Raw genomic sequence first — 14,631 nt, forward strand, 5'->3', positions numbered from 1 at the left:
GTAACAGTAAGTTTCAATTCTGTTGAGGACACGGAGGCGAGGATTATCCCTCCGAGGTTACCTTCGGATGAGAACCCGTCCATACTGCTGTAAGTAGTCAGACTTTGATTTACCTGTAGATTGTGCATTGCTCAAGATGTTGTGATGTTCAACATTGGGTTATTTAAACATGTAGCTTATTTTACGACGCTTACGCTGTTGTATTTCTTCCGTTAGGGAATGAAGGTTTGAAACAGGACCAGTAGGATGTTGCCGTGACTCACGCGAAGAAAGAGGAAGATTGCACAAGGATTGACGTCCTATCTAGCTGTCATGGGCACTGTCAAAGGACTAATGTTGCACCCTACCCATATGGATTAATGGGATTTGTAGTTGGAGTATTTGAAAACTGCATATTTTTTTCCCTGGTTTAATGCTTTTTCCATTTGTTCTGGGACATATAAGCATTTGTTGAGCTTTTCTAGGCTGCTGTGAGTTTTGTACTAAATAAAGAGCGAAGAAAGGAGAACCATAATCCTCGTCTCCGTGTCCTTAATAGAATTGAAACATGAACAGTGGGGAGCATAAAGATGCTCCACTCCCAGTCGCACTGCTGAAAAGGATATTACATCCTACCCCAATTTCCAAAATATATATCGAAATCGATTTAATCCGTTTTAACCATTTTTAACCATTTTTATCCAGTCAATTTCAGTGCTTTTCACTTGTATATTCCACAAACATATTAAATCATGCGTATTGGATGCTTCATATATTCACAGCGTGCCACAGGCCTCATCAGGAATACGACCAAAACTCAAGATTTCTTCGAGCCAGCATTTCTTTATTAATACCCAATGCATTTCGGGCTTTTCATAGCCCTTCGTCAGGGGAACTGCAATTAAATCATCACACAAAGATTCATTAATTTTAATCTGCCCCCAATATAAGCACAAAAAAAACATATACCCCCAAGTGACAAACCCCATGTAATCACAATCAGGATTTCATCCACATTTTCAGTGCCCTCATGTACTTTTATCACAACATATGCTAATCCACGTTCTATGTTTACCCCTAACATCATTCCACGAGCTTCGCAGTTAAACACTCCCATGCATTTTACAACATGTTTTAATAAGTACCCTTCATCTGCCCTTCAACATTTATTCCTGTCTGAAATAAAGGTTTGAATGCGAGTGAAAACGAGTGGGAAGAGAGGAGGAGAAGAATGTTGTAGAGCTATGAAACTGATGTAATCAGAGTAGGTTAAGGAGTAATACAAAACCAGGGAAACGTTTTTTTCATTGATTAGATGAATGTGAGGTACTGCGCCGTGTAGAAATGAAGATTGAAAAGGGAAAATAACATAAAAAGGGCGAGACAGAGGTAATGGGGAAGTTCAGACAGGAATAAATGTAGAAGGGCAGATGAAGGGTACTTATTAAAACATGTTGTAAAATGCATGGGAGTGTTTAACTGCGATGCTCGTGGAATGATGTTAGGGGTAAACATAGAACGTGGATTAGCATATGTTGTGATAAAAGTACATGAGGGCACTGAAAATGTAGATGAAATCCTGATTGTGATTACATGGGGTTTGTCACTTGGGGGTATATGTTTTTTTTTTGCTTATAATGGGGGCACTGAAAATGTAGATGAAACACTGATTGTGATTACATGGGGTTTGTCACTTGGGGGTATATGTGGTTTTATTGCTTATAATGTTGCGCGGTATTGAAGGACTAAGGACTGTATATGTTTGATTCAGGACCAGATTAAAATTAATGAATCTTTGTGTGATGATTTAATTGCAGTTCAGGGCTATGAAAAGCCTGAAATGCATTGGGTATTAATAAAGAAATGCTGGCTCGACGAAATCTTGAGTTTTGGTCGTATTCCTGATGAGGCCTGTGGCACGCTGTGAATATATGAAGCATCCAATACGCATGATTTAATATGTTTGTGGAATATACAAGTGAAAAGCACTGAAATTGACTGGATAAAAATGGTTAAAAATGGTTAAAATGGATTAAATCGATTTCGATATATATTTTGGAATTTGGGGTAGGATGTAATATCCTTTTCAGCAGTGCGACTGGGAGTGGAGCATCTTTATGCTCCCCACTGTTCATGTTTCAACTTGTGTACCAACAGGGCAAGGTACATGCCCAGTTTAACGCACGCAACGCGCAGATGAAGATTAAAATGAATTACTCAGAACAAACACGGTGTGCACACCACCACCCGTTCTTTACTTAATAGAATTGAAACTTACCGTTACTAAGCTAGGCAAATTTCGATTCTTATTAGTAAATGTAACCCTGACCACTCTCTTACATTTCTAATCCTGAGTTTGTGTTTCTCCAGTCTAAGCAGTCTTAAAAAATGCCTTCACTTTGAAGTGCCCTTTGTCTTATGTAACTTATTCTGTACACTGACTTACACCCATATTGTTCATTTTCTCTATGTATGTTTGATGTAAAGTGCTCCAACACAATAATCTGGTAGGAGAGGCGCTATAAAACAAATCAAATACATATGAGAGAGGAACTATGGGGAGATGAGGGGCACTCTTGGAGGGTGATACAGAAGGAGTCATTGAAGAGCCCCAACAAAGATTGTTGTATCCTGGTGCACTGCAAGCCCATCAATTACTATGCTTTAAAAGTTAATAACATTTTTAATATGTAATAAAAAATGTGTTGTAATTTTTGCCATTTTCCCCAGATTTTCTTGGGGGGGGGGGGGGGAGGAGAGAACCCCCTCCCTCCCAAGCTCTCCTTGTAGAGGTCCGCCTAGCTTGCTCGCTATGCAACAAATAGGGGCAGGTCAGACAAAATGAGCCAAGGCCTCTGCTTCCCCCCCCTCTCGCCCACTCCTTGTTACTTCCCCACACCCACTCCTCATTGCTTCCCCCTCCCTCCCACTCCTCATTGCTTTCCCCCTCCCTCCCACTCCTCATTGCTTCCCCCTCCCTCCGCCACACCTCATGTCTTTTCCCCTCACGCCTACTCCACGTTGCTTTTCCCCCTCCCACCCACTTCTCTTTTCTTTTCCCCCTCCCTCCCACTCCTCATTGCTTCCCCCCTCCCTCCCACTCCTCATTGCTTCCCCCTCCCTCCCACTCCTCATTTCTTCCCCCTCCTTCCCACTCCTCATTGCTTCCCCCCTCCCTCCCACCCCTCATTGCTTCTCCTCTCCCTCCCACTCCTCATTGCTTCCCCCCTCCCTCCCACTCCTCATTGCTTCCCCCTCCCTCCGCCACTCCTCATTGCTTCCCCCTCCCTCCCACTCCTCATTGCTTCCCCCCTCCCTCCCACTCCTCATTGCTTCCCCCCTCCCTCCCACTCCTCATTGCTTCCCCCTTCCTCTGCCACTCCTCAATGCTTCCCCCCTCCCTCCCACTCCTCATTGCTTCCCCCCTCCCTCCCACTCCTCATTGCTTCCCCCTCCCTCCGCCACTCCTCATTGCTTCCCCCTCCCTCCCACTCCTCATTGCTTCCCCCCTCCCTCCCACTCCTCATTGCTTCCCCCCTCCCTCCCACTCCTCATTGCTTCCCCCCTCCCTCCCACTCCTCATTGCTTCCCCCTTCCTCTGCCACTCCTCAATGCTTCCCCCCTCCCTCCCACTCCTCATTGCTTCCCCCTCCCTCCCACTCCTCATTGCTTCCCCCCTCCCTCCCACTCCTCATTGCTTCCCCCTCCCTCCGCCACTCCTCATTGCTTCCCCCCTCCCTCCCACTCCTCATTGCTTCCCCCCTCCCTCCCACTCCTCATTGCTTCCCCCTCCCTTCCACTCCTCATTGCTTCCCCCCTCCCTCCCACTCCTCATTTCTTCCCCCTCCCTCCCACTCCTCATTTCTTCCTCCTCCCTCCCACTCCTCATTGCTTCCCCCCTCCCTCCCACTCCTCATTGCTTCCCCCTCCCTCCCACTCCTCATTTCTTCCCCCTCTCTCCCACTCCTCATTGCTTCCCCCCTCCCTCCCACTCCTCAATGCTTCCCCCTCCCTCCCACTCCTAATTGCTTCCCCCCTCCCTCCCACTCCTCATTGCTTCCCCCTCCCTCCGCCACTCCTCATTGCTTCCCCCCTCCCTCCCAATCCTCATTGCTTCCCCCCTCCCTCCCACTCCTCAATGCTTCCCCCCTCCCTCCCACTCCTAATTGCTTCCCCCTCCCTCCCACTCTTCATTGCTTCCCCCTCTCTCCGCCACTCCTCATTGCTTCCCCCCTCCCTCCCACTCCTCATTGCTTCCCCCTCCCTCCCACTCCTCATTTCTTCCCCCTCCCTCCCACTCCTCATTGCTTCCCCCCTCCCTTCCACTCCTCATTGCTTCCCCCCTCCCTCCCACTCCTCATTTCTTCCCCCTTCCTCCCACTCCTCATTGCTTCCCCCTCCCTCCCACTCCTCATTGCTTCCCCCCTCCCTCCCACTCCTTATTGCTTCCCCCCTCCCTCCGCCACTCCTCATTGCTTCCCCCTCCTCCGCCACTCCTCATTGCTTCCCCCCTCCCTCCCACTCCTCATTGCTTCCCCCCTCCCTCCCACTCCTCATTGCTTCCCCCTCCCTCCCACTCCTCATTGCTTCCCCCCTCCCTCCCACTCCTTATTGCTTCCCCCCTCCCTCCGCCACTCCTCATTGCTTCCCCCTCCTCCGCCACTCCTCATTGCTTCCCCCCTCCCTCCCACTCCTAATTGCTTCCCCCTCTCTCCCACTCCTAATTGCTTCCCCCTCTCTCCCACTCCTCATTGCTTCCCCCCTCCCTCCCACTCCTCAATGCTTCCCCCTCCCTCCCACTCCTCATTGCTTCCCCCCTCCCTCCCACTCCTCATTGCTTCCCCCTCCCACTCCTCATTGCTTCCCCCCTCCCTCTCACTCCTCATTACTTTCCCCCTCCCTCCCACTCCTCATTGCTTCCCCCTCCCTCCCACTCCTCATTGCTTCCCCCCTCCCTCCCACTCCTCATTGCTTCCCCCCTCCCTCCCACTCCATTGCTTCCCCCCTCCCTCCCACTCCTCATTGCTTCCCCCCTCACTCCGCCACTCCTCATTGCTTCCCCCCTCCCTCCCACTCCTCATTGCTTCCCCCCTCACTCCGCCACTCCTCATTGCTTCCCCCCTCCCTCCCACTCCCCATTGCTTCCCCCTCCCTCTGCCACACCTCATGTCTTTTCCCCTCACGCCTACTCCACGTTGCTTTTCCTCCTCCCACCCACTTCTCATTGCTTCCCCCCTCCCTCCCACTCATTGCTTCCCCCCTCCCCCCCCATTGCTTCCCCCCTCCCTCCGCCACACCTCATGTCTTTTCCCCTCACGCCTACTCCACGTTGCTTTTCCCCCTCCCTCCCACTCTTCATTGCTTCCCCCCTCCCTCCCACTCCTCATTGCTTCCCCCTCCCTCCCACTCCTCATTGCTTCCCCCTCCTCCGCCACTCCTCATTGCTTCCCCCCTCCCTCCCACTCCTCAGTGCTTCCCCCCTCCCTCCGCCACTCCTCATTGCTTCCCCCCTCCCTCCCACTCCTCAGTGCTTCCCCCCTCCCTCCCACTCCTCATTGCTTCCCCCCTCCCTCCCACTCCTCATTGCTTCCCCCCTCCCTCCCACTCATTGCTTCCCCCTCCCTCCCACTCCTCATTGCTTCCCCCCTCCCTCCCACTCCTCATTGCTTTCCCCCTCCCTCCCACTCCTCATTGCTTCCCCCCTCCCTCTCCTCATTGCTTCCCCCTCCCTCCGCCACACCTCATGTCTTTTCCCCTCACGCCTACTCCACGTTGCTTTTCCCCCTCCCACCCACTCCTCATTGCTCTCCCCCTCCCTCCCACTCCTCATTGCTTCCCCCCTGCCTCCCACTCTTCATTGCTTCCCCCCTCCCTCCCACTCCTCATTGCTTCCCCCCTCCCTCCCACTCATTGCTTCCCCCCTCCCTCCCACTCATTGCTTCCCCCCTCCCTCCCACTCATTGCTTCCCCCTCCCACCCACTTCTCATTTCTTTTCCCCCTCCCTCCCACTTCTCATTGCTTCCCCCCTCCCTCCCACTCCTCATTGCTTCCCCCTCCCTCCCACTCATTGCTTCCCCCCTCCCTCCCACTCATTGCTTCCCCCCTCCCACCCACTTCTCATTTCTTTTCCCCCTCCCACCCACTTCTCATTGCTTCCCCCCTCCCTCCCACTCCTCATTGCTTCCCCCTCCCTCCCACTCCTCATTGCTTCCCCCCTCCCTCCCACTCATTGCTTCCCCCTCCCTCCCACTCCTCATTGCTTCCCCCCTCCCTCCCACTCCTCATTGCTTTCCCCCTCCCTCCCACTCCTCATTGCTTCCCCCCTCCCTCTCCTCATTGCTTCCCCCTCCCTCCGCCACACCTCATGTCTTTTCCCCTCACGCCTACTCCACGTTGCTTTTCCCCCTCCCACCCACTCCTCATTGCTCTCCCCCTCCCTCCCACTCCTCATTGCTTCCCCCCTGCCTCCCACTCTTCATTGCTTCCCCCCTCCCTCCCACTCCTCATTGCTTCCCCCCTCCCTCCCACTCATTGCTTCCCCCCTCCCTCCCACTCATTGCTTCCCCCCTCCCTCCCACTCATTGCTTCCCCCCTCCCACCCACTTCTCATTTCTTTTCCCCCTCCCACCCACTTCTCATTGCTTCCCCCCTCCCTCCCACTCCTCATTGCTTCCCCCTCCCTCCCACTCCTCATTGCTTCCCCCCTCCCTCCGCCACACCTCATGTCTTTTCCCCTCACGCCTACTCCACGTTGCTTTTCCCCCTCCCACCCACTTCTCATTGCTTTCCCCCTCCCATCCACTTCTCATTGCTTTCCCCTCCAACCTACTTCTCATTGCTTCCCCCCTCCCATCCACTCCTCTTTGCTTCCCCCCTCCTTCCCGCTCCTTGTTGCTCCCACCTCCCACCTACTACAGTACGTAGTGTCTCTTGAGAACAACAATAATGCTGCGTGAGGATATGAGATACCCTCTCTTTCACAAGACCAACATAAGAAAATGTTCATTTCGGTGAATATAGTAGCAACACTGCTTCATGAATCGTGAGATCGCATACGCCGATAAATCAAGGCTGTGCGCTGAATGTAATGGTTATTCATGCCCTCTCCACTCAAATTAGGTCTTCTTTAAGATAACACTTGTTTGATTTTTGTGCTCAGTTCTGAATAGCTAAGGACTTATTTTCCACATTTTTTTGTCCGACAGAAGCACGATATTGGATGGAGTGATGAAGGTAGCGATGCAGCGAACAGTGAATTATCAGCCCCAAGAACCATACCAAGAGATCTTGTATCAGAGAATGAGGAGGAAGAGTTAATCCTTAAATATGGGGCAAAACATGTCATTATGTTGTTTGTGCCGGTCACCCTGTGTATGGTCGTTGTAGTCGCTACCATAAAGTCTGTCAGTTTCTACACAGAGAAAGGTGGACAATTGTAAGTATTCTCATCATGTGTTTTATATAACTACGAAGTAGTAATGTAACAGTGGTATTGGACGTGTGCCGTTGGGCAAAAAGTAAATATATGTATAGTTGTGGAATAATGTTGCCTTTTGTAAGCAGCTTAAACTTCTCGAGTCCTCTGGAAAGTCGGACTAGATTTTGGATGATGTGTATTGATTTACTGTGAATTCCCAATCCTCTCTCATTCAAAAATGTTTCTTTTTGTGGTTGAAAACTAGTTGGTGGAAGCCAGTAGCATAAAGAGCAGTTTAAAAGCACCGTTTTCAGTGCTTAAAAGAGGATGTCCTTTTCTTCCCACTCCTCGCTTAACCCTTGGTTATTTATAGCTTTCAAATTGATTACCCAATGCAATTGTTCTTCTATTTCTGCATGATGCTTATTTACAGCACACCCACAAGCTTGTTTACCTTCACCAATTCCCTTTTTTTCTGCCAGAAGATGTGGACCTTAACCTGTTTTCCTTACACTTGTAGAATTCCTAATTCCCCTTGATACTTTTGGCTTTTTTTGCTGGTTATGTATCCTTCTATCCTTATTCTGTTTGTTGCAACATTATACCTAGCTTGTTGTGTCACTAGCCATTTGCAGCAGCGTTCTCCAGTGCATGCCTACTTTCTTTGTGCTACCATCAGGACGAATCCTTCAGCAATAGTGAAAGTAATTTACATGGACTTGTCCACTAGATATGGAGAAACATACCTTTCACCAGTGAGGTACTGAGGCTTTAACTCTAGGAAAACTTCCTTTTCCACATGAAGGTCACCCTGCCCATCCCACAACGAGTGAGGCGAATAACAATGGGGATGGTAAAAGTACCAAGTCCACTTTTCTACTGTAGAAGATAATTTGTCATCGGAGTTCAGGAATTGGCAGCCGGTCCCTATTCCACTTTGGAGACAGCTGCATAGTTAACCCAGCTGATTTCCACATTTAGATACTGATGTTCCACAACATTGTTGCACTGAAGAGCTCAACTGGTCACTTCTTGGAGTGATGCTGCAGGCCTGTTGCATCAAGAATCTGAATGTCTCTCTCCCTGGGTGCAGTTAGTTTGATTTACTCCTGTGACTTGAGGCTTATGATGGGACAGTCAACCCCAGCTTGTTCTATGGATTGCTTGTGTTCCAGAGTGACCAGGCTGGTAGGCCCATTTTCTGAGCCGTAGTGATTAGCCCAGCACCAGTGCTATACAAGCAATACTTTAGAAGAAGAGTGCCAGCGACTAGGAGACTTAAAGCTGAAAAAGTCCAGGTGTCCCTCCCAATTCTTCCATGACACCAGCAGTTCCCCTTGAAACACATGGTGTATATAAGAAAATTGAGGGCCCTGGTGGTACAGATCTCACAAAGCTAGTTCCTCAAGGCCCCCAACTGCAGCTCTTGTTTGCAGATCAGCCCAACATCAGAGACTTGCCGTATGTAACCTAACCACCTTGCATACTATTAGAATTATTTGAGGGCAGTGGCTTATGCTGGTTCTCCGGAGCAGTTGAAGGACTGCTGGCAGTGTCTTCATGTAATGGGCATCTGTGATCTCAAGACTGTGTCCAGTTTTTGACTCTCCGCTGTGTGTTCCTCCTTAGGGTTATTGGACTGGGTGGCAAATAGATTAAATGAATATGATCTTTTGAACTGGGTGGGGGCAAGCCGGGGTTCCAATCCTCTACCTTTTCCCCTTGGATCAGAGTTTTCATGCAGACCTCTTCGTCAGTTGAACTTCTACCTGGTTTTGAGTGTAAAACAAAAGTCTAGGAACTTTACAGGATCCCTGAGCCTTGAGTGCTGTGCAGCTCCATTCCACTCCCATGCTACTCCTGCAATCCTCAGTACATCTCCTTCCTTTTCCGGTGCAACCTCTGAGACCCAAGCACCAGTCAAAGGTACCAGATCCCATCCCAAATGCGGGTCACTCATCAGTTGCTAGTCCCTATCCAAATTACTGTAAGTGATATGTCAATCCCCTGTTAATCCATCCCAAAGGTTTTCTCTTATCAAGAGCCCTACCTTCAGGTAGCCGGACCCTGACCTGTAGACCATTATCGGTGATCATCATGGCACGCATTTGACTAGATGCTAAAATGCTGTCAGAGCTGAGTCTTTGGAAGTATTTTCTATTGAGTCTCCAGAGCCCGACAGCGAACTAGGGCATGTACGGTAGCAACAACTGTTGCCCCCAATGCTGCCCTGTTAATTGAGTTACAAGTTCTCAAGCAGTCTGAAGAGATCTGAAGGAAGCCTTTTTCAGAATTTACAATTGTAAGTTCCTGGACAACAAGTACTAGGTGCCTCCAGTATATGCAGTCTTTATCTCCAGATACCATTCACATTGTGGTGATGATGATGGTAGCTTCCTTGAAGTCCTCCACATGGTTCAAGATGTCAAGTGTCTAGATGCATTTGACAAGAATATGCAAATATCTGGTTATCGCTCCATGAGGTGTACCAATGTCGATCACAATATAGCCAGTTGTGGAATACAAATTTAGGTGTATAAGTTCCTGCAAAACTTGGGCACGGTTGCAGTAGAGCACACAATGCTGATGCTCGAAGACCTCATTAATACTGGCACCAGGACCATCAGCATTGTTCTGTCCATGCCCTGGATATTGTGTTTTATATACTTGAGACAAGTTTGAAGCCTGAGGGAGAGAATAAAATAATTGACCTCTCTTCAGTGGGAAGATTTTGTTTGATCCATCAATGGGTGTGGTCCAACAGCAAACATAGCAAAATTATTGAGTACCATACAAGTGGTACTATTGGGACCAACTCGTAATTTCAGCTGGGAAGCACCTTCAATCTTTTAAGGATGCAGTGCCATTTTACTCCAAAATTTGTCTCATGCCCCTCTTCCTCCGTAAATTAACAGTTGAACAGAGGGAATGTTTCAGAATTGTGTTTTACCTCCAGTCTCCTCGGATGCTAAGAATTCCTAATTACTTCCTGGGGCATCATTGCTTCTTCTCAGTACCATCACAGTAAACCCAATACACACAGAGAGGACAGCGAGTTGCTAGGAGGCTTTCGCTCCATCGCCACTACTTTATAAAGATATCAATATCTACTCATGCCTGGGCCATCTCAGCAGTGAGAAACATCTGTGCTCTACAAGTAAATTAACAATTTCTAAAGAGACGATCTCCACTACCTGGAAAAAGGTTCTTGGGGTACTGACTAGAGCAGAGAGGCTCTGACTTTTAGGAACAATTCAGCCTGTTCGGCCAGAGAAAAAAACAGGCATGTTATTCCCTCTATTTTCTTCAAAGAAAGAAGTAAGGATGTACCCACCTATCTTATGCTTCTGTAATCTAAACCACTGCTTTCCCCATAAATGTTCAAGAGGCTAACTTTGGTTCAGCTGCTGGCAGCATTCAAAAGTTCCTGTGCTCTATGGAAATTCAGGGTGCTAGCTCCACATATCCACCCCTTTTTGATACCCTTATTACATCGGCGCAACCAATGGAGGACCCTGTCATTCTCTTTCAGTGCCTCCACTCAGATGGCCTTGGTGGCAGTCTTTTTTAGGGCAGCAGTGTGTCCAATGCTATCCATAGAAGGATGATTTTTTCAGACGATAATATCAAGTGAGCTAATCCATGCCCTGACTCTTGTGAGTCTGGTGCCTCATGCCATGCTCCTCGATCGCTTATCTGAAATAGGAATCTCTGCGTCGGCTTTGCAATGGATCAACTCTTTTTTGGAGGAAAGGTCGCAGCAGGTCTGGCTCCCGCCGTGTGCCTCTGTGCCCATGAGGGTTTCAACTGGGGTTCCGCAGGGGTCATCGCTTAGTCCGCTGTTATTTAACATCTACGTGACTCTGCTGATCTGTTTGGCGGAGTCACTGGGGGCTAAGGTGATGGCCTATGCTGACGATACCCAGCTGTTGTTTACCTGGAGCAAGGAGGAGGACTCGGTTAAGAGACCCCATCAGTGCCTGTCTTCGGTCTTTCATTGGCTGGCCAATGCGCAGCTTAAATGTAATGAGGGAAAGTCTGACGTACTTCTGTTCGGCTCTTTTGCTTCGGATTTCAGAGGGAGATTCTGGCCTCCTGGGTTTCCTTGCCCACCTGAGAATAAGGGAGCCGCCAAAAATCTTAGCGTCTGGTTCGATGAGAATCTGAATTTTGTGACGCATTGTAAAAAAAACTGGCTGGCACCTGCTTTGGTGTGTTGAAAAGTTTGAGAAAGTTTCTGCCCTTCTTGTCGAGTTCGGCCAGAGAGACGGTTGTTCGGGCACTGATTCTTTCTCGTTTGGATTATGCCAACGCCCTCCTAGTCGACAGCCCAGGTTTCCTTGTGAGGAAACTACAAGTGGTCCAAAACTCGGCTGCTAGACTTCTGGGGGGGGCTGTCTTCCAGGCAGAGTGCCCGTGCTCTCCTACTGTCATTATATTGGCTCCCTGTCGGAACTCGCCTGAAATTTAAAATGCTCTCAATTGTGCAGCGGGCCCTTTACGGTCTCGGCCCGAGTTATTTGCAGAAGAGACTCACGTTTTATACACCAGTGAGACAGCTGCGTTCGTCTTCTCAGCTGCTGATGCAGACTCCGAAGTTTCAGCGCCAGCGACTAGGGGGGAACTCCTTTGTTCGTAAAGCCTGTCTGGCCTGGAATGCTCTGCCCTTGGCTTTGAGAGCCACTCAGGATCCTCTTCTGTTTAGGAAAGCTCTAAAAACCCTACTGTTTTAATTGGTAATCGTGCATCTTCTGCCTTTTTTTCTGCAAGTGACGGGACACTTCCGAGTAGCTGCGCGCTGTATAAATTAAAATAACATAACATAACATAATCGTGGATCCTCGAAATCTTCTATTGAACTGTCCAAAAACATTCAGTTTGCATTTGCAGTTCTGTACTTGAGCATGGGAAGAGCCGTTCATCCCCCAGCGTAGGATGATGGCATGTGTAGCCTAGCTCTCCCATGCTGCTGCACTGCCTGGCTTCCTCCCCATTTTTCTGAGTGATTTCTCTTACTCTTCCCTCGTTTTTACTGCTTTCTACTTCCTTCTCCCCTTTCTCTGAGTGCTTTATCCTAGGTTTGCCTCATTTTTCACTGCTTTCTCCTTTCTCTTCCTCTTTTTATGATTGCTTTCGCCAATTTTTTTTACTGCTTTCTCCTTACTCTCCCCCATTTTTCTAGTGCTTTGTCCTGCACTTGTCTCATTTTTTACTGCTTTCTGCTTCCTCGCCCTCATTTTTCTGAATTCTTTCTCCAGCTTTTCCTCATTTTTCACTGATGTCTCCTTCTTTTCTTCCAGTTTTTATGTGAGTATTTTCTTCTGCTTTAGCCTAGTTTTGACTGCTCTTTCCTCCTTCTCCTCCGGTTCCCTGAGTGTTTTGTCCTGCTTTTGCCTCGTTTTTCACTGCTCCGTTAAACAGCTAAGCAACTCCAGCGCCTTGAGACCTCACCATCAGGGCCTTGTAGGGTATGTCAGATTAATGTCTGCACACAAATTGGATTCGAAGGTAGGCTTGCTAACGTCAAAAGTGTGCAAGACTTTGGTGTGATCCAGACAAGTGATAAATTACCCCAACAATACAATAACCCTTTTTAGTGAGGGGAAGAAAGGAGATCCTCGTTCTCTGCAGCTCTGCGAGTTAGCAGTAACTTGGGTATGGTGAGTCGTGCAACATGAGAGCAGACTGCCTGCAAAGTTATTTCCACTTATCACAAGGCAGAGATTCACCAGGAAGTCTTTACCTATTTCTTTAGGCCTGGAGCCATCTACATTTCATGCCTTTGCCAGGTGTGATCAGTTAATTGCTTAGATTTTGGAAAAAGGGGCAATCTGATCTAGTTAGGCAGGGTCATTCCTGCACTACTTCCCTCCAGTTACTCCTCTCCCAAAGATTCTCCAGAAGATTAGGGAGAACCCAGAGACTAATAAGCGGCATGTTGATTGGGAAGTACATGGATGAGATATAAAAGCCACATATGTCTCCCCAGCAGAAAGCCCTGTCTATGGGCTGGTGAAAAGTATCACACCCCTTCATACCAGTGCTCAGATTGAGTGCTTAGTTCCTAGGGAATTAATGTTTCTATATATTTGTTTTTCCAAGAACTTGGAGGTTCTGAGGCTGCTAGAAAATCCTCTGCCAGAACATCGTAGAAGTCCAAATAGCTCATATTCTAGCACTTTGCACTAACAAAGAAAATCAACCTGCTACTGGCCCAACCTGATAGAGACTTCTAATCGCACATTCCTTACCTTAGAATAATCCCCAGGAATTAGACCAGATCCGGAAATTTTTCAAGCAGTACCTCTACACGCCGATAGGTGGCTTTGTTCGGCTTTAAATTTGCAGCATCTGCGCCGAAAGTGACGCCTGTTTAAGGGTCACCCTAGTGTGCTGACATCATTCCTTTTCTTTCAGCTCCAGTGAGCACAGAACACAAGAGAGCTACCTCTAGTTATTTTCGAAGTTTTGTCAAAACTTTTTTTTTAACTTTTTCTCCTGGTCTAATAGGGATGTCCCCTAAAAAAAGCCATTGAGTTTTAAACCATGTGGTGCCTGTCACAGCCAAATGTTTTTGACAGACCCACACCTGGTTTGTCTATGGTGCTTGGAGCAGGACCACAGCTCCAAGACCTACAAGGGCTGCGGTGCTGTGCACCCAAAGGCGTTGTGTGAGTGCTCTTTGAAGCCCCTCGCTGCCTGACATCGTATGAGCCCACTACAGTCTAGATATGGTCTTCAAATCCTCGGACCGTAGCTGCACTCGACGTTCGTGTTCTAAGTAGAGGCTTTGTCAAGAATGTCGAAGTGCTTTTCAACTTCTCCACGCCTGTCCAAGTCTTCAGACGATGCATAGGAGTGACGACACAAATCAAGGCCCCACTTGTTTCCTCCATAGAACATGCACCTGGGCCCAAAGGAGCTAAAGGAGCTACTGAGAGGGCATGGTTAATATTCTCGCTACTTTCTGGTGCCCAGAAAGGACAGAGGCATCCTCCCCCTTCTAGGGCTTCAAAGTCTCAATTTCATCCTGAAAAAGAGGACATTTAAGATGCTTTGGGACTAGACTGTAACGCTGGACTTTCAGGACACCTACTTTGATATCTCTGCCCTGCCTGCCTCCAGTGTTAACAGCTGATCACAGTAGGCCACAAGCATGATCAGGTTGCTGTTTCCCCTTTTGGCCTTGCCAGCACCACCTGGGTGTTCCAAAGGGAATGACTGTGGTCGCAGC

General features: G+C 48.6%; 1 protein-coding gene across 1 annotated transcript in view; it reads left to right on the forward strand.

The window, feature by feature from the left end:
- The window catches only part of LOC147708403 (presenilin-2-like), a 448,344-nt gene that overhangs the window by 94,695 nt on the left and 339,018 nt on the right, over positions 1 to 14,631 (forward strand). Inside the window, exon 3 of the mRNA XM_086927117.1 lies at positions 7,186 to 7,415. Within this exon, the coding sequence (XP_086783243.1) occupies positions 7,186 to 7,415 (230 nt within the window). The remainder of the gene's footprint in view (positions 1 to 7,185; positions 7,416 to 14,631) is intronic.

The sequence above is a fragment of the Lissotriton vulgaris genome, chromosome 6 (genome assembly GCF_964263255.1).
Source record: "Lissotriton vulgaris chromosome 6, aLisVul1.2, whole genome shotgun sequence".
Lineage (NCBI taxonomy): Eukaryota > Metazoa > Chordata > Amphibia > Caudata > Salamandridae > Lissotriton > Lissotriton vulgaris.